The sequence below is a fragment of the Aptenodytes patagonicus genome, chromosome 2, assembly GCF_965638725.1.
Source record: "Aptenodytes patagonicus chromosome 2, bAptPat1.pri.cur, whole genome shotgun sequence".
NCBI lineage: Eukaryota > Metazoa > Chordata > Aves > Sphenisciformes > Spheniscidae > Aptenodytes > Aptenodytes patagonicus.
Window position 1 is genome coordinate 79,177,547 of NC_134950.1, and position 19,530 is coordinate 79,197,076.

The 19,530-nt window shown below is 36.5% G+C and overlaps 1 protein-coding gene across 1 annotated transcript in view; it reads right to left on the minus strand.

The window, feature by feature from the left end:
• ABCA13 (ATP binding cassette subfamily A member 13) overlaps positions 1-19,530 on the minus strand; it is a 208,376-nt gene that overhangs the window by 28,915 nt on the left and 159,931 nt on the right. Inside the window, exons 46-50 of the mRNA XM_076330301.1 lie at positions 17,514-17,670; positions 16,333-16,586; positions 15,858-16,050; positions 14,435-14,544; positions 3,681-3,831 (exon numbers count right to left, since the gene is read on the minus strand). Coding sequence (XP_076186416.1) covers positions 3,681-3,831; positions 14,435-14,544; positions 15,858-16,050; positions 16,333-16,586; positions 17,514-17,670 — 865 coding nt within the window. The remainder of the gene's footprint in view (positions 1-3,680; positions 3,832-14,434; positions 14,545-15,857; positions 16,051-16,332; positions 16,587-17,513; positions 17,671-19,530) is intronic.

Below are 19,530 nucleotides of genomic sequence, written 5' to 3' on the forward strand. Positions count from 1 at the left end.
AGAGAATAGCTGGATCTGAACATAAAGTGGAAGCTCTTAGGTACACCAATTATTCATAAATGTTTCTGCATTTGAAATGGGTTTTATGAATGCCAGATATTTCAGAGAGAGCACTACACTCACATTATCTACAGAGAAAGTATACGAAGCCAGGTTACCCTTGTGGCTCCTCACCAAACACAGACAGGAGGCAGCATTTGCAGTAGTGTTCGTTTACATATGCGCAAGCAGAGAGACACCCTGCAGACACAGCATAGAAATCTGTTGGTATCGTCCTGCTCATCGCAATCTGGAAAACTTCCTAGGCACCTGAGAAAAGCCCAGTGCTGCATGGGACAGTTTACTTATGAAATCCAGGTCCTTAAGCACGCCACAGATCTCTCTCCATTCTCAAGCTTCCACATAGCTCCTGATCCTACTCCTCATCCTCCAAAACAGTTGCTGCTGGGAGGCCAAATGACCTGAAGGAGTCACAAATCAAGCAGTCACAGCAGGATTCATGTGCACACGCACACACAGACACTCTCCTCTACTACCTGGCGTTGATGGAGTTTGCACAGAGTGTAAGATTAAAGCATTAACGGCCCATTGTAATGCACGGATCAGTTCACATTCCTCAAAGCTGTCTCCAGTTGTCTGCAGTTGAGGTATTACCAATAAGGTGGTGTCTGCCAGTGCCACCTGAACAGCTTTTCCTCACACCTGTGAGTACTAAAATAAAACAACAGCTAAGAGTCTGTGACTCCAGGACTCAGAAAGGTAGCACAGCACTAAAAACCCTATTCAGCTCTCACTCAGACACCCCTCTTGGCAAATTCAAGTCAGTTATAAAAGTAACTCTTCCAATAAGGCTGAGGCAATTATTTTAACTGTGGGGAAGTCCTTCTTAGCCTGCCTCATAGGCTCATTCCTACTCCATTTCTCTCTCAGAGGATCACCACCCACCTGGGTTTATGTGCTTCAGCTTATTCACAAATGGGGAGTATAAGCATTATGGGGAGTATAAGCTCTTCTCCTTGAACTCTATACTCTGGAATGAGCTTGCTAAGGGTAACACTGTATGTATATGACCCAAGGTATGTGAGTTAAGTGAGTCCCACAAAATTTAATTAAAACTATGTACTTCTATCATTCAGGTGCTTCTGAAATTTCCATTCTTCTTAGGGTGTCTTAAAAACTGCTTCATTTATAGCACATGGTGTACCATTTGGACATATGCATTACAAGAATATATTGTCTTTTCTTATGAAAATGATAAGACAGAAAAGCTTAAAAGCCATGTTTAGAGCATTTTAAGAGCACTGCTGCATCATTAAACCATCAAACTTTGATTCCTGTTTTAAATTACGCATAGGACCAAAAGCATTCAATAACATGGATATTTAACAGCAGCCTTTTAAATGACTACAAAGCTCTAGAGGAGATGCCAGAATCTGTTGCCACCTTTGTGTCTATTAAAGTGCCACAATAATAGATGCTAGTTATGATAGGCTTTTAGCCCAACTATTAGAGAGGAGCTGTCAGTTCATGGAGAAAATAAGTAATTATAGTTGAGGGGTTTAGTGCAATAACAATTATCCCTTAATATATTTCCTTTAGATCAAGGGATACATATTCAAGTTTTCACTACTCTGCTAGTACTCAGAAGCAAAAACTGCCACCGATAAGTTATGAAGAGCAAACAACTAAATAAAAGACTGTATGATGATTTCTAAGCAGCCTGCAAGAAATGTACTGTTAAAACAGTTAATTAAAAGTCCAGCCAGGCAGGATAGTGCCCAAGAGAAGGGGCAAAGACTTGTAAGAATCTTTTATTTCCCCAGTCCCTCATCCAGAAACACTCAAATGATTACCTTAAGACAGGAAAAATTCAAAATATTGCCTGTCGTGATGCTATTATTGGGGCACGATGGCAGTTATTTCTGAATACTCAATGTCCCATTGCAAGAATCATACCTTTTTCTGGAATAGTACCTAGCTGCTGGGGAAAAAAAGCTGCAAAGAACCAGAAGGCGGCCCTCTCACATACAGACAAGGAACTGACTGTAAACCACTTAGCGGACCCTGAGGCAATAGCCAGGAAAATGCTGGGTAGGTAGAAAAAAAGATATTTCAGTTACATGCGGATTTGCTTCTGGGAAAAAGAAAAGGAAGACAACAGGCAGCATTCTGGAGGTTACGAGGACAATCCTACAGCCATAGCACCTACATGGGACCAATCTATACAGCAGGAATGACAGACACAAATTTCATATCACACTCCAGTTTTCTCATATTAATAGAGATGCAATTAAGCACAAGAGACTGAGCTGCTCAAGTCCAGGTCAGATCAGAAACTTCCATCTGCAGAGACAGAAAAAAAAACACATTTACACTATACCCATTTGGTACTTAATTTCTGGTATTGCCTGCCTGGTTGCCTCATTACAGAAAAAGAGCACTGTTTGCTGGTCAGCACAGCTACATCTGTATCTGTAAATTCAAATCCTCTCAGTGACATTCCCAGGTATTGTCATCATCTATGCTAGTAAGCTCTGAAAGCATTTTCTGACACGGTGTCCTGGTTTCAGCTGGGATAGAGTTAATTTTCTTCCTAGTAGCTGGTACAGCGCTGGGTTTTGGATTTAGGATGAGAATAATGTTGATAACACACCCATGTTTTAGTTGTTGCTAAGCAGTGCTTACACTAGCCAAGGACTTTTCAGCTCCCCATGCTCTACCGACTGAGAAGGCTGGAGGTGCACAAGAAGCTGGGGGGGGCACAGCCAGGACAGCTGACCCAAACTGGCCAAAGGGACATTCCATACCATGTGACGTCATGCTCAGTATATAAACTGGGGGGAGTTGGCCAGGGTCAGCAACCGCTGCTCAGGGGCTGGCTGGGTGTCGGCTGGCAGGTGGTGAGCAATTGCATTGTGCATCACTTATTTTGTATATTATTATTATTATTATTTTCCCTTCCTTTTCTGTCCCATTAAACTGTCTTTACTTTTTTTTTTCCAATTCTGTCCCCCATCCCACTGGGGCGGGGGCAGTGAGCGAACGGCTGTGTGGTGTTTAGCTGTCTGCCAGGTTAAACCGCAACACACGGGTTTGGCCTCTTCTCCTTGAACAACCCCAGGCCTCGTATGGCAGCTGGAATATTTTAGGGACCGCTCCCAGCAGGTGGTTTGAATGCAGCCACCATCTTGTGAAGTTTAAGACATTTACTAGCAGAGTGTTGACAGCTGCCATCTTGGCACCCAGACGTTTGGTTTATTTATACAATCATTCAACAATTTTTAATTCCTTCAGAGTTTAAACCCATCTCTGAAGAAAAGAGTTTTTCAGAGGTGCATGACTCAGAACATGTGGCGTTCCCTTCCAGTTCTCTAAGTGTGATAATGAAGGTGTTGAACCATTCATAAATTTCATTTCCTTTAGAGTTTTTGTGCCTGAGATTTCATTTGCATTAATGTTATTTTACTATCCTTAGTGAAGTTATTGTGTTTTGAACTGGCATAACAGACAGAAAAAAAATCCATATTGTTTAAATAAAGTAGTAATGAAAAATCTTATTGCTAAAGCTGTTAAGATGAAATATTAGATATTCTCTCATGTAAAAAAAGTACAATTGTTTTATAAACTCCACAGCCCAACCTGGCTTTAGCTCCCCCTGCAAATCTGTTCTGGATAGTTACCTTACGGATATCCTGTTTTGGAATTCCACGCAGTGTGCAGTAATAATACAGATGCTCCCAACCTGTTAAAAGTTCATCTAGGGCATCTTGCTGTGGACAATAGCCGATGAGAATGCCTTCAGCGCTAGCAGACAGTATATCCATTTCAGACCTGTTTAAAGAAAAAGAAAGAGACTTGAATGTTGTTTAAAAAAACCACAGCCCTGGGTTTCACCCATGGGATATAGAGTCTTCAAAACAAACACACTTACCCTCACTTCCATAGTTAAATGACTTTGAATCTCTTCGCTATGGTCACTTACCATTGTACCACCCACATGCAATGCACGCTTTTTGTCCTTTTCAGATTAGCACTGCCACCCACACATTACTATTCTAACGGTGTGTGTGTGTCAAGGTGAACAGATCAACACAGGAGGGAGGACAGATCTATGAGAATTAATTCTTGCCAGGTTTACCTTCCTTATCTCTTTGGTAGACACTGCTCTAAGGAGACATATTTCAAAAATCATACTGCGTGCATCACATTCAATATTAAAGGGGCAGTAGTTGAGAGAGAGAGAGGGAAATGTTGCTGTTTATTCTTTGTGTGTCTGTGCACACACATATGCATGCATGCATTCTCTAAACAACAAGAGTGAAACAAAACACAGAATATTAAAGCCTAGTAGGTTAAAAGACAATACAGGAAAAAAATGATCCTGATTTAAGAGACTTTGGCCATTACTTTGTAGCTGTACAGCATTACTTGAAATTACATTCATTGCTAAGAAGCAAGCTTGATTGCAAGGGTGTCTCATTACCCATAATGACACTAAATCTATCCTATTTATTCCAACATCTAATTCAACATTCAGTGATGCTGATTTACATGTACAGAAAAGACCTGTCAAAATTAAGATACTTAATAATAAAAAAATCTGAGATTTGAAAGAAAAAAGTTTTTAAGAGATTCTGAGTAACAGAATGGTTTTCCCCTTAGTGGTTTTCTACATTTCTGGTTAAGAGAACTAAATATATGATTAATCATTTAGACTCAAAGTAAATGTATTAAATGCAGGATCTACAAATACTAGCACTAGTAAAAATATAAATATGTATCTCCTGTTAACAAGATTCAGGAGTCTGGGGAGAAAAAGAAAACACAAATTCTGCATTTTACATAATGAACCATGGCATCAAAATATATTTTAATGCTATCAAAAGATAAATTATCATGATTATGACGAACCTTGCTGGGGACTAATTAGAACGGTCCTTTGCTCTTAATGGCAATGATATAAAATTTTAGTATCTTTGTAGGTTTGGATGGTGCCAAGGAAGTTAACTGCCTGTAGACATCTCTCTAGACAAAGACTTAGCAAAAAAGAAAAGGAGTGATAGGGGAAAGAGGATACCAGAAGTGTACTTCCTCATTAATTTATATCCACTTATAGGTTATTTTAAATAACGTATATACAGAATTTTTACCAGCTCAGTTTCCAGCCATACCTAAATCTAATCAAATTATTTTTTAAGATGAACTTTATCATAAGATATGGACTGATTAATGTTGATCTTTTTGCATAACCTGTCAGAAGCAGTGGCTTCCTTTTTTAATGAACTCTAACAGAGTGAAACACTATCCACAGTGAAATGCTATCTAGATGCTGCTGAACACAGAGATATGTGTCTGAGGTTTGTTTTACTAGGAAGATTCAGGCACACTAACAAGGTTTTCTTTTGGTGCAGCTGCTGTCTTTGGAGAAACAAGAGACTGAGCTTTTGGTAATACGCCAAGTGCAGTCACAGAGAACAAATCACACTCAGGGGTAATTTCAGGGACTTTTACTCAGCATGAACCTTGTAGCTGGATAGATACATCTAGTCTGGAATGGGTCCATACCATGAAGAACAAAAAATAAGTATGCATGGCTGCAAAAAATAACAGACATCTAATGTTCTTTAGCTAGAAATGTATTAGACAACAGTTACTAAGTTTGCATCAGGAAATAAAAACACATCAGTGTCCCCAGTGCCAATAGTACAGACATGACTTTGGTGGTGTGCCTCCCGTAAAGCACACAGCCTTAGATGAATGATATCCCACCCACTGACCTTTAGCTTTCATAAAGGAAGAGTACAGTGAGAATAGATCATTTAATATTCTTACTCAGTTTGGTCCTTATCTTGCAACTTTATCCATTAGTGCTGACCTTGAACACTTAAAGAGTTCCCATTAATAAAGAGATTCTAATGTATTCACTAAAGAACTCACGGACCTAATTTTTTTCTGTCTCTGTATCTCTCAAAGCAGAAAACAATCTGACCAGAAAAAAAAAAAAAGCCATATGAGGATTCTGGTCTTTTAGTGAGACTTTTTTGGTATGTATAGTACAATGCCTATTCTTCCCTTGGCAATATCACTGAGTAGATTTTCAAATCAAAAAGCTGGAAATCATCTTCAGTTCTGTCTAGCCAGGTCCTAAGCTTTTTCGGAATACTGAAAGAATAGATGAAAGAAAAACACAGCATAATTTTTAATTATAGTACATATCTTACAATAGAAAACTGCCCTCATCTCTGGAAATTGATTTTCCTTGAAATTCAGTCAATCTCTCAGATTTCATTTTAATGGGTCTAAGTGAAATGAACGTTTCAAGTAGTGATGGCATGATACCAGAAAACCTTTTCACTGAATGATATACTGTAAATGCTTTTCCCTTTTTTTTTAAAATTCTGATGCCATTCATTAAACTAATTATAATCCTCTTCTTCCTTAACAAACATCTTCATATATGATGTTATCAGAATCAAACTGGAAATACATTTTTTAATATTTTCTGAAATATCGATTAGCATGCAGCAAAATGATGTTTTTTTTCCTCAAGCTAGAGAAAAACAGATGCTTGTTTTCTGCCCTTTTGTTATCAGCATGCTAGCATTTCTCATTAGGCCATTCATATAAACCACAGGACATACAGGAAGAAAAAAATCAGCTTGTTTTATAAATAAAGAGAGAAAGAACATATAAGTACAGATTCCAACCCCTCTCAGCCTTTTTGTCCATAGTACAGTAGACACAATGAATTCCAGTGTAATATCTAAAAACTATAGGCAGGAAAACAGACTTTTACACTAATACAGGACTTTCTGTACCATTATAAAAACACTGAGTAACTGTTTTCTTTAAATTCTGTTAGCAACTTTGGTTACATATCCTGGTCAAGTTAAGACAGAACTAACATGGAACACAAGTTTTCTCCTTCCTAGTGAAGACTGCATTTTTAGACTATATCGTTATGCTCGGTCAATACTTCCACTTACTATTTAATTTTTCCTTTAAAGTGGAACAGCTGCAACAGACAAAACCAACAGAACACGTCCAGAAAACTTTATATGTTAAACAAAATTTTAAAGTTGCAAAATTACATTTCTAGTACACTTTCGGAAAAGGTCAACAGAATGTGTGGCATCCTCAAGAAAAATAGCACAGTCTAGCACTTGAAGCATGGAAGATATTGTATTCCATCCCTTTCTAAGTGCTTTGGTCTCCATTTATACAGTGAGAATTATGATACTTTGGTGCAAATCATCCTGAAAAAAATCCAGGACTCAAGGAGGCTTTCGTAATTTGGAGCGCTCATCTTAGAGTTTTGTACTCTCGATGAAAGAAACTTGCCAGACTTGCAAGATACTGGGGATAATAAACTAAACTCTATGAATAAAATTTTTCATTCAAAGTTGTTCCTCCATTGATCATTTTAAGGCTTTTTACATCGATCCATTTCTTTTGTGTGTTGAAAGAAACCCCTGAAATCTGATTCCAGCCTGGAAGGCCACATTGGGATGACATGGGGCACTCCAGTCAGAAAGCCTTTGCTGGCACTGAAAAGAAACCAAAACACTGGAACGAGGGAGAATGATCTTGGACAAAACCTGTTGCCTTCTCCCGCCTGAACTGGACCTGTAGTTTCCGGAAGGCTAGGCTGGTTATTGCAGAAACCAGATTTGGTTCTTATTTGTTACAGCGGTTACCGGCGACGTAGCTTATAGTTAGCTGTGGGCTGACATTCAAAGGCACACCTCAGTTTCAAGTTCCAGAGACAATTTAGTACCCTCGATATACCCAGGCTTATGGCTGGTTTTGGAAAAATTGTTTCACTGTTGACTCTGCTGTGCACTTTACTTCGCTTTTGTATGCTTTTTCTGCAGTTTTTGAATGCAGTTAAAATAAAGGCAGTGATATATATGGTACTTACAATGGCTTCTGTAGAGAGATAAATTCCATTAATTAGTCAAAATGAAGTATAAATTTACAAATTGCAAAAGTAGTTAGACATTCCATTGTACTCTTAACTGCACATTCAATTCAGTGCATACTAATGCTCAATTAACATTATAAAAAATCAAGGTTAAAATATAATTAATGTAACTATAGCTTAGTTATAATTAAACTAATTATACTGATATACAGTGTAACAACAGCTATCTCAGCCATTATATTGATGTAAATTTATTCTGCCTTTCAAGTAAAGCTATTTGAATTACATTTTTAATTATTTATCAAGCTGAATATCATAACTATCAAAGGAGTCTGAGTTCTAGCTATAAAGAAATATTTTACTTTCCCTTCTTTGGAGAGCAATTCTTTGGTCCTATGACTTTGTAATCCAACAGCTGAGATGACTGACAATTCAAATAGGATGGGGAGTTGCTGTCATGGAGGATATCTCTGTGCAGAAGGAAGATGGAAATTCATGGGAGATAAATTAATTACATGAGGAAGACTGCCAAATGCTTCAGGCCTCAGGGGGTCAACTCATGAACAAGACGACACCCGGCTTATCTATTTCTTCCTCTATGCACCCCACTACAAGTGAGACTTTGCTCTAAGTGTGAACTTAAAGTCAACTCTATTCAGCAAACAGCAGCAGCAAAGACTGCAAAGCAGAGAGTGCCAAAAAGACAAACAAACCACTAGTCACATTATTCATTATTTTACATTGATCTTGACATGACACTTAAAAGGATTTTGACACTTTCTCTTCCAAGCTGTTTTTATCCCTCCTCAGTTGAGGGAGGCTTTATGGCACAGAGTCACTGAAGAAGGTTTAGACACAAATATGGAAAGGGGAAGAAAACAAAGAATGGCCAACATACACTAAAAAAAAAAAAAAAAAAAAGGTAGAACAGATGTACAATATCTGCTGATACATCAGCCCAGCAGAGATTCAAAGAATATGAGGGCTCACTTTGTTCTCCTTTATTTTACCACTTTGTTAAGTGTCAGCTTTTCTTAGTACATATTTAATACAGACCTTACTTCTTCAAGCTATTTGACAGAAAAAGTAACTACAAAATGTTTACAGTTTTATACACTAGCTTTCATTTAGCCAGCTCATGCACTGGTAGCAATCTAGTTATAGCAGTAAGGCTAAGCATAAGCTATTTTGAGTGCATCTGTACTCTTAAAGAGGAACAGCTATATACAGAGAAGACAAAAAAAAACTTCAAATGTCAAGCAGACTATGCAGTTACCTATTATACATATTTAAGCTTGACAACTCCTTTGTCTGGATGTTGTTCAAAAGCCAGTCAGAGTGTCCTAATGTCTTATAGTACCATACTTTATAAATACAGGTAAGCAAATTTTATTAGAACACTCTCCTTTCTAGTCATTTTCCTTTTTGCTTTTAATATTTCTGCCCTTTATGAGAGGGACTGCTGGTACTTCAGTATCAGTATTTTATTTCCACATCTTCCAAAGTAACTGTTTCAATGCTGCTTCTCCCTTTGGCACTCTTTAATATTGGGGTTGCAAATAGTCCTAATATGGAGACACACTCTTTATATGATAATTATTTTTATATTTCATTTGGACAGATATGTCACTGATAATGGCAATGTTAATGAGGTACACAAAATAATAAAAAAGGCAAAATCCCCTGTGAATGGCATTTTGCTATTATCTTCACAAGATTGGCTGTGGTTGGTGATAAATTCCTATTATTTCTCTTACTAGACTATCTTTATTACATCAGACATCTTTATCACATCTTTATCAATGAGAATGGGATTGCAAAGGTTAGGAGCTGCCTAAAAACATTTTCTGCAGAAGGATATGAAAATAAAAAAAAGCAGGGTTTTGGCAGACTGCTCAGCTTGTATACTATAAATGTGCATTTGCCATGTAAATGGTAAGATACAAAGTTTAGGCACATGGTGCATTTAAAATACCTATTTAATTTGTAGTGTACCAAAAAGAGAAAAGCTTAATAGAAACAGATCAGAAGCCTTCCCTTCCCCAAAAGAATGCCCCCATCAAGACGAATGCCAGGAAACCTGATTTGCAGAAGAGATGAAGTTGGTTCTACTAGTTAATAAACATTCCTGCTTAATAACACCAGCTCTTATGAATCTCAGCGATATTGAAAACTGTTACATAACATCTAGCTGTTATGCATTTTCCTAAGCTTTTGTTATGAAAACAGACACCATTTTCTCTCAGGTTCTTAGGAATAAGCTCCTTTTTTGCAGTATTAAACATTCAAAAAACAAACAACCTAGAGGCCAACAAATCTTTTAGAAGTACTTGAAGATGTTGTGAATCTGCTCTTCTGCCCTATTAAAAAGGTGGCTGCTGCTCAGAAGTACGTTTTTCTTATTTTCTTTGAGAATCTAGCAGGAGTTCTGTGAATACAACTTGATTATCAATGTGTGAGGCTCTTTCTATATAACCTCCTGCACCTCCAAGATGTTTTAGGTTGAACTTCCCAAAATTCTACTTTGCAATTCAACATGCACTTTGGAAAAAGCTCATCTTCCATTTCTAGTCCCCTGTGTTGTCCAAAAGTGCAAAAGCTGTCCTGTAAAATTCAAGGCTGTTTTCAGTGCACCTGCCTCAAAGAGACACTTCTGACTTAATTTTGAATTCAGTGAAATGATTACAATAGCAATCAGGAAAATGTACATATGCTTTTGTTTGGGGGTTTTTGTTTTGTTGTGTGGTTTTTTTTAAACCAGGAACTTTCAAGCATAGTTATTCAAGGAAACAGGAACTGTTATGAAATAAGGATTTTCTGCATGGAGTTACACCAGTTAGGTTCTCCAATATTTATAATAATAATTTTGCCTACTCATTTCATTATTTGCTCATGAAGAATGCATAATGAAGGATCCATCAGATTATAGTATCTTGTCCCTTCAGGGTCACAGAGGACAAAATTTGTGTTCTTTCCAGTCAAACCCAACAGAGGTGGGATCTACATCTAAGCTGCTGCCCAAATTATTCATCAGGAATCACTATCAGAGGTAATGTCTCTGTGGAAGTTGCTTCATGACATAGATTTTAAACAAAAAAATCTAGATCTGCTGACCAGCAAATGGTTTGCAGCTGTGACCAGCAACTGCTTTCTTCAGCTGACTCTCCTGTCTTCCTCTGTGCCAGGAATACCAGGCTTTTGAGCACACTACTGGAGTAAGAAAAGGAGAAGACTTCTTACCATGATATCCCCCTTCCTCCATTTATCTCAGGTGTAAATAAAAATCAATCCACCTAAAAGTCCCTGGGTGCTTGATACTTACAGATAGAGTTATGTTCTCCATGTATTATATACAGGGGTGGGTTTTTTTTTTATTGTTGTTTGTGGGGGTTTGTTTTGTTTCAAGACGTACACACTAATTTATCAGCAGCAAATAAATCTACATTAAGGGAGGAAAGATTTCTGAAATCTGCAATTGTCTTTCTGATGTGGAGTGTACATACTCCTTACAGAGCATATTGCATAGCATAGCAAACGAAAAGAACAGAAACATTTCCATCACTTTGAAGTTCCTTGTTGGTTTTGCCTCTAAATACTGACTTAAAGGTGGTAGCTAAAAATCTGGGACTCAGACACACTCATTTAGCTTTTAATACCTGTTCACTGAAGTTGTAACTAACAAAGACAGCTTAGAGACACCTGGAACTGGAAGGTGTTCTGGACTCTCACAAATAAACTAATTGTTACAAAAAATATTTTTAAATTTTAATTTTTTTATTTCACTGTTTGGGAACTTGACAGTTGCCCCAGTTCTTGTCCTGGGGATAAACATGATTGCTGCTCAGAAAGGAAATGGCTATACCTGGATCTGAATCAATTTAGCGTAACACAAAATTTTATCACAATCATCTTTGTATCTTCCCACTAGCCTACAGAAAATATCAACTTAATTGGTTCATAGACCACAACCTTCATCTCTTTTTTTGTCTTAAAATCATAAATCAATTCTATTCAGAAAAAAGTTATTCTGCTTTGGATGAGTAACTTCAGTCATTCTTCAACTGTTGAGGAAGGGTTCTCCAGACCTGTTGTGGTTATAATCTTACCCATGGAAGAGTCAACGAATTTGCCCCCTAGTGATTTTCAGCAGTACAGCAACACAGTGCACCATGACCTGGTTAATAACAGTTGCCAAAGCATGAAGCAAGGAACAAAGTCAGGAATGACATAAGTCTCTTCTCCCAGCCATGAACTTGTTTGTTTCCCCAAGTTTAGCTACTGTGTAACTGCAGCTCTTGCTTGAGGTTGCCTTCTCAAGCTAGTGATAAGTTTTGAAAACTTGGGAATATGGGTTTTGCACTCACTTCAGCCACTTCAAACACATAAAAATCCATAACCTGGATTGACACCACTATAATACAGGATGATAATTAATGTTGTCAAGGGTATTTTGGACACTTAAATGCAAATGTCTAAGGCTTCCTCTCAAACCTCCTAAATATGTCAAATTTTGTTACCTATATTTTAGTATATGGTAAATAACATTGCATCTTAAAGTATGCTTTCATGTTGGATTTATAAAACACAGTGGGGGAAATGAAAGTAGCACACATGATGTGCAGGGAGAGCGTTTAACCTATTGTTAAATGCCAGTAGCATACTAAAGTTGACCTCAGAAGAATTTTTATCTGTTTAGCCACAGGTGCATAACATGTCTAGTAAAAGGAATACAGACATTGTTAAACTGTTTTATGATCTTTTGAAAAGTTATCTCTAGGGGTTCTGATAAAATAAGTCATGTAGTCGCTAAACATAGTGTAAGTGCCAATACAGGTGATGATGAAACATATTCTTATAACTTTATATTTGCTTTCAAGTGGTTATTAAAATTTTGGAATTGTCACAAGAGATCAAATAATTTGCCCAAATATAGATCTGGTACCATGTTGTGCAGGGAAAGCCATGTGCAATCCATGAATGCACAGGTGGGATGAAAGGCAAGTCCCATTAAAATCTATAGAAAAATACCCCTCAAAATCTAAACAAAACCTGGGAGCTTAAATACTGCCTTGAGGGCAATATTTTATCAAAAATTATTACAGATTATTTTATTTCTGTAAATCTCAAATCCTCTTCAGACTCATGCTAAACTTCTGACCTCCATGATATCCCAGTACAAAGCATTCCACCAGTTCCAAAGAACACCAAATGTTAATTTTTACCTAATTTTAAATCACTTTTGTTATTATTATGGTTGTTGTTGCTTAATGTCTGAAAATTTTTGTCTTCTGTTCTTGGAAATTATAAATGAAAAGAACCATCTAAAAGTCTCTATAACCATTGTAGAGCCTCACTCATGTCACTTCTTATTCTCTTTAGAATCATTTTTCCAACATCTCTTTAGTCATTCCTTCTTCATGATTAAAAATTATTTGATGGTCATTTTAGGAGTTCTTTGTTAGCAAATTATTTTTACATTGGATCTCTTGGAAAAACAGTTGTTATGAAAGATAATGAAAAAATCAAACAAAACACACTTAAATAAAATCATGTTTGGTAGCGGTGATGGTGTCCATTTCAAAAGAAGAGTAAACTTTCCAGAAAACTGAATTTTGCCATGACTGAAACTACTTATATTTTGAAGTTAAATCTGCTGATCATTATCTTTGTAAAAAGTGAGCAAATACTGACCTGTGAAAGCATTTAATTTCTAAAACAAAGAAATGTAACTTGTTATTTTGGAAATTCCAAAATGCTTCCTTTAAAAATTTTCTGAATTAAACCCTTCACCTTTCCTTCTCCAAAACACATATTTTGAAATAGACATCATTTAGGAAAAGAGAAGTTTTAAAATTGTTAACTAGCCCAGAATACATTTATATGTACACATACACATTTTACTTTGGCCTGACTAAAACATAACTTTACTTCCCCTCCAATTTTGCTGGGAAAAATGGTAAATGTTGGTTACATCTAACCCAAAAAGTCCATTATTCACTTATCACTCTATGAAATTTAGCCTCAATATCACCAACACTACCTCCTATCCTAATTACATAGCATATTGATCAAGTAATTAATTAATTAATGACTCTGAAGGACACAAGTGTCAGGAAACATTTTAAAATTATCCACTTGAAGCACTGCTCATCAGCCTAAGCCTGGAAACCTTTCAGTGCAGCACTAGTATGGGGGATATATTTCCATGCATCTGGACATACTGTATGTTAAGATTTTTGTAACAATTTTGAAAGGCTGTATGTTAAGGCTTCCTAGAGCCTACTCTTTTGCTACCAGAGAAGTTTATTCTCAATTAACAGAGCTGTCAGACAGAGTTAAATAATGCTAAAATGCTTTCCTGCAGTGACTTAACAGCAATAAAGCAATATACACTTAAAAGGGAACAAAACAGGTCCTTAGAGTACAGTATAAAGGACTGAAGACCTGCTGAGTCTTTAATCATTGGCATTATCAATTAGCACTATTCTGATCAAACCCTGTGTTATTTACCCTGTAGGAGTCCTGATAACAGCACGCCCCGCAGATGGGATGATATCTCCAGTCAGCATCTTAAACGTTGTGCTTTTCCCAGCTCCATTTGTTCCCAGGAGTCCAAAACACTAACAGAGATCAAAAAAAAAAAAGGAGCAAAAGCAATAGATCTGCTATGCTGAAAGAAATAAGTAATATTAATTCTTCAACAGTTTCTCCCTTTTTCATATTTCCCATCATATGTCTGTAAGATACTGTATATGGATATACTGTATGTGCAAATTCCCTTTCCCACAGAAAATAAGTTTTCAAAAAAAACAATTTATATAATATTTTGATTACCCCCTAATTCCTAAAAGTGACTTATTTAGGATTCTAGCCCTCCACTTAAAACCCTGACTAGTAACTAAATGCATTATTTATCCATATTATTAGCAAATGCTAGATTTGAACCTGAGGACCTGAAATCCTATTTGAGAGCCCTGACTACCAGTCTACAGAGTCAGTATTTCTCAGTTTCTCATGAGCTGCTTCACTCTGTACAGGTAAATGAACACTGAACAGCCAAGACAGACACTGACTCTGAACAGTTATTTCAAGCCCCTAGCTGCAATGAATATATGTTTAAGCTAGGGCAGGATTCATATTAAGTCTACTTATAGCACTTCATAACTTTTAAAATACTTGTTTCATGAACCTTCTTACTGATAAATAGGCTTTAATCAGCAGTAATATCCTCTGGGTTACCCCAGCTACCCAACAACTGATCTATAACTGGCAGGACGTCACTGGACCTGCACTGCCATGCACTGATTTCTCATATTTTCCAATTTGCTATTAGCAACCAAGAAAAGTCTTTTCTTTATCAGTATTTTTGAAATTAATATCTGCAATTCCCAAAAGCATCAAAATAATGAAAAAAAATCCCACATAAATGCTGTTCTGAAATCTTTAGGATTACCATATTCAGTGCTAAATTTCAGCTTATTAAAATAGTATATTAGTGTATTATATGCTATATTAAAGTATACTGTGATGATTTCAGCATGGGAACTACAAGCTTGCCCTGGTGACAAATTCAGGATTCAGTCCACAGTTTACAATTGAGCTAGGCATTCTTTGCTTTCTCTTCGGACATTGAACTGCTATGCTACCTACTTGTTTTTTATGTTAACCTATAAAACAGTCACTTAGTAAAGATAAGCAAGAAGAAAAAATTAAGACTCTGATAAATTTGTAACCCAAAAAATAAGTGAACAGTTGCTTCTTAAACACCACCAGATCTTCTGCTTTTATCCAGTTATTGATTTTCAGAAATTACTGCAATTTAAATTGTTCTGCTGCTATCTACAGATCTTTGATTGTAGACATCCTGAGTATGTCTGAACAATTGCTCAGAATGAAGTGTTATTTTCTGCAAGGAAAAAAAAGACCTCTTTACCTCTCCCCTCGGTATTCCCAAGCTTATGCTTTCCACAGCTGTGTTCTTCTTACTGAAACCTCCGTAACACTTCCTGAGGTTGTACAGAAGGAGGACATCATTACCGGTTCTTCCACCAAAGAGTCGCTGTCGCTCCATTTCTACATCAACATCTTCTGAAGGACTGACCATGCTGTTAATTGAACATTGACCCCTAAAACAGAAGATGATAACAAATGATACATGGCAAATTGGACATTGCTGTACTCCGGATAAGTCAATTTCCCTCGTTGCAATCCCTTAAAGCTTGGTGATCAAATCTCAGCAGAATCCAAGGGAAACAGCAACTACTTGTATTTTTTCTGCAGTTTCCACTAATTCAGGTACACCATGTTATCAGAAGTATTTATCTTCAGGTGTTCAAAGGAATCCACCATTTTCTTTCTTTAAAAATTAATTCAGTGTCCACTATGGCAGAATACAAATGGTAACACACCTTCGTTTCTGGAGGAGATCCCAATGAAGAAAAAGCCGTAAAAGAAGAAGTAATGTTCCCTGCAGGGCCATTTCCACAAAAATCCAGCCCAGGAAATTCATCTCAAAGGGGCTCACATATGAATCTATTCCAAAGTTGCTGGTCAGGTCAAACTTGATCTGATTGTATGAAAGTTCTATTAAACCCTGGCCTAAGCAGAATTGTGGGAATACGATGAACGCCCATTTGAGGATATTGTAGATGTTCTGAAAACTCTGTATTAAGATTTGGGGGAGGGGAGAGGTGGGAAGGAAAAAAATTAGTTTTCTCCAACAGCATATTAAGCACACTTACAAAGCTGGATACAGCATTCAAATCTCACTCAAGGTGAACTGATTTCAGAAGAGCATATTGTGAACTATTTTGGGGCAGGGTTCCTCTCTTACTGTATTTTAGAGTGCCTAGGGCCATGGGATTCTAATTTCAGTTGAGGTTCACAGACAGTAACAAAACACATGTGGCCACGATCATTCTATTTTCTTAAAATTTTAATATTTGAATGCTATTAATTCTAAATCACCAACTTAAACCCAGGTCAACACCAAAATTGCCTCTAAACTTGAGTGACGTAATCCAGATTTGACTTCAAACATGAAATTTTTGACCTGGTACATGCACAGATATTCATACACATTCTGGATCTCCTCTCTGTCAAGTTTCTTAATTACCGCTATGACTAATAAAAATTACATACATGGAGTGAGAATGCATATTACTATTCATACAGTGCATTACAGATCTTAGGAATATGCGGCTTAACTCTTATGTCAGTATTATACAAACACATTTTACAATGCATATAATCTATTCAATGGACCAGAACAGCTCCCATTATGTGCCAATTACAACTTAATGGTCTGGAAAATGTCAAGGTTTCAATTAACGCTGTTTTTCTGTTATTACAGCGCAATTTTTTTTTTTTTTATAAACAAGTTAAAATTCAAGACGGTAACAAGCAATAAAGTATACACTAGGACAGAAAAATCATGGATGTTTAAAACACATAAGTTTTTCTGCTGGAAAAAATCTTGTCTGTGCATATGTATAAACATACATACATCTATGTACAAGAACATATACATGCATATGTGTGTGCATACATCTCACTTATGAGTTACATAACGCAAAGGTTTTAAACTGACCTGCGCTTTGGAAATTATAGCTAACAAACGAGGTAAGAGAGTCACCAGCATGGCACACAGGCCAAACACAAAATTTAAGGAGATGTAAGAAATAAAAGCTACGTCTGAACTTGAGAAGAATCTGGATACAAGATGCATCCACGGTAAAGTTGCATATCTGAAAGTTTAAAGAAACAAAATTACCACAAATAAGTTATATTTTGGCTTCACCAAAAAAAAAAAAAGGCAGTTGTTATACTAGAAAAAAAAAATAGTTACTCCTTATTTTTAAGATATGCAAACAACTCTTTTGACTAACTGAGAAAAAAGGACAAATTTGCTTTATGTTTTCTTTATCAAATTACCTTATGATTCCATAGATGTACACAGAGCTACTGCCATGTGATGGACAGATATGGTCCATTTTTGCATATATCAACTGCATATATTTACTTTCACTGTTCCAGAAAGCTCACAACCCTGATTTCTGAATGATTGCAAAACCATGCACCTTAACCAGACTCTTACACAGAGATAGAATTAAAACCAAATATTTGAAGCTTAAATCATGGATGCTGAGCAATCAGCTTTTCTTAGAGGTTTTCATAGAAAGAAAAAAGAACAAAAAAGGAAGGAGAGAGTGAGCAAAGAGAGAGAGAAGAAAAAAGAAGAAAACAAAAAAAAAAAGAAGAAAACAAAAAATGGAAAAAAAAAGAAGAAAAAAGCACTAATCCTTGAACTGGAACTAATATTTGTGCCAGTGATATCTGAGAACTGAAATTTGCCAGAGATCATGTTAGCATTGTTATTACCTACACCAGGTTATCAGTAGAGTAGTAGCCATCAAAAATGAGTGCATAGTTACTTCATAGCGCAATGATGATAAGACAGCACGTCCATGGTTACATCATTTTCAGTGCAAATCTTTATAGCAGGACGGAAAGCACCCTCCATTCTGGCAAGTCAAATGACGCCTACCCAAAATGGAGCGGTCATATTTTTTATAAAGAGTAAGATATGTCTAGCAAGACTAAAAAAATGCCCACGCAATTTAATGAGCATGAATGTCATGTAAAGGAAATTCATTTTCCATTCAACATAGTGCAAGACATATCTACCAAACAAATAGTATATAGACTGCAGGAGCATAGGTATAAGCATACACCGTTGCATGATGATAAGTATATATGGAGTATATATATATATAATTGTATATATAAATACTTCTTACATAGTATTAATATACGTATATATAATTCTTTTAATAGTGAGCTCAATGCAAGAGCAACTAGCTGGCCAAAAATCTGTGAATTCATTCTTCACTGCATTAAACAGTAGTTTAGCTTATGAGCCATAAAAGTCCCTTTTAAATTCAACATTGTGTACTTTACAGATGAACTTTTTTCATCTAAGAATGCCAAAATCCTTTACCTTAATAAACAAACTTTCAAATCCTGCTGTGAAGTAATAGTGATTTTACCCTCCGTTTACAGGAAGGTAAAGGTTAAATGACTTAATGTTTGGGTGTCAGACGAAGACTGTAAGTATTCAAGATCACACTATACTTTTCAGTGTCCTGTTGCCAGTCTTAATCACACAATCTTTTCTTTCTTTCATGCACATACCAAAATCACTGTTCCAAGTTTTGCTCTGAATTACGGTACCGTAAATACAAGACAAGTTCATCCTTGGAAGCAGCTCAGGAAAGAGACATGATTTAGAGTGCTGTTATTCTGCTGTAAATGAAAGCAAAATTTGATTTGTTTGCTTATAGCTGCTAAGAAATGAGTAAGACTTTCGGAATACTAAAGTTGTATGATGTTCAAACACAGCCTTTAAAGTAGCTGCCAGTCACGCTTACATTTCTATCCTAACTCTTTCTTTTCCTTCAGCTTCAGCTCCAGCTGTAATTTGTTACTTTGTAAGTATCAAAGATAGAGCATTTTGGACAAAAATGCTTAAGCAGTTGCACTATAAAACACTTCTGCTACCAGCTAAAAGAGGAAAAAATGCAGTTTAGTTAAGAGATCATTATATT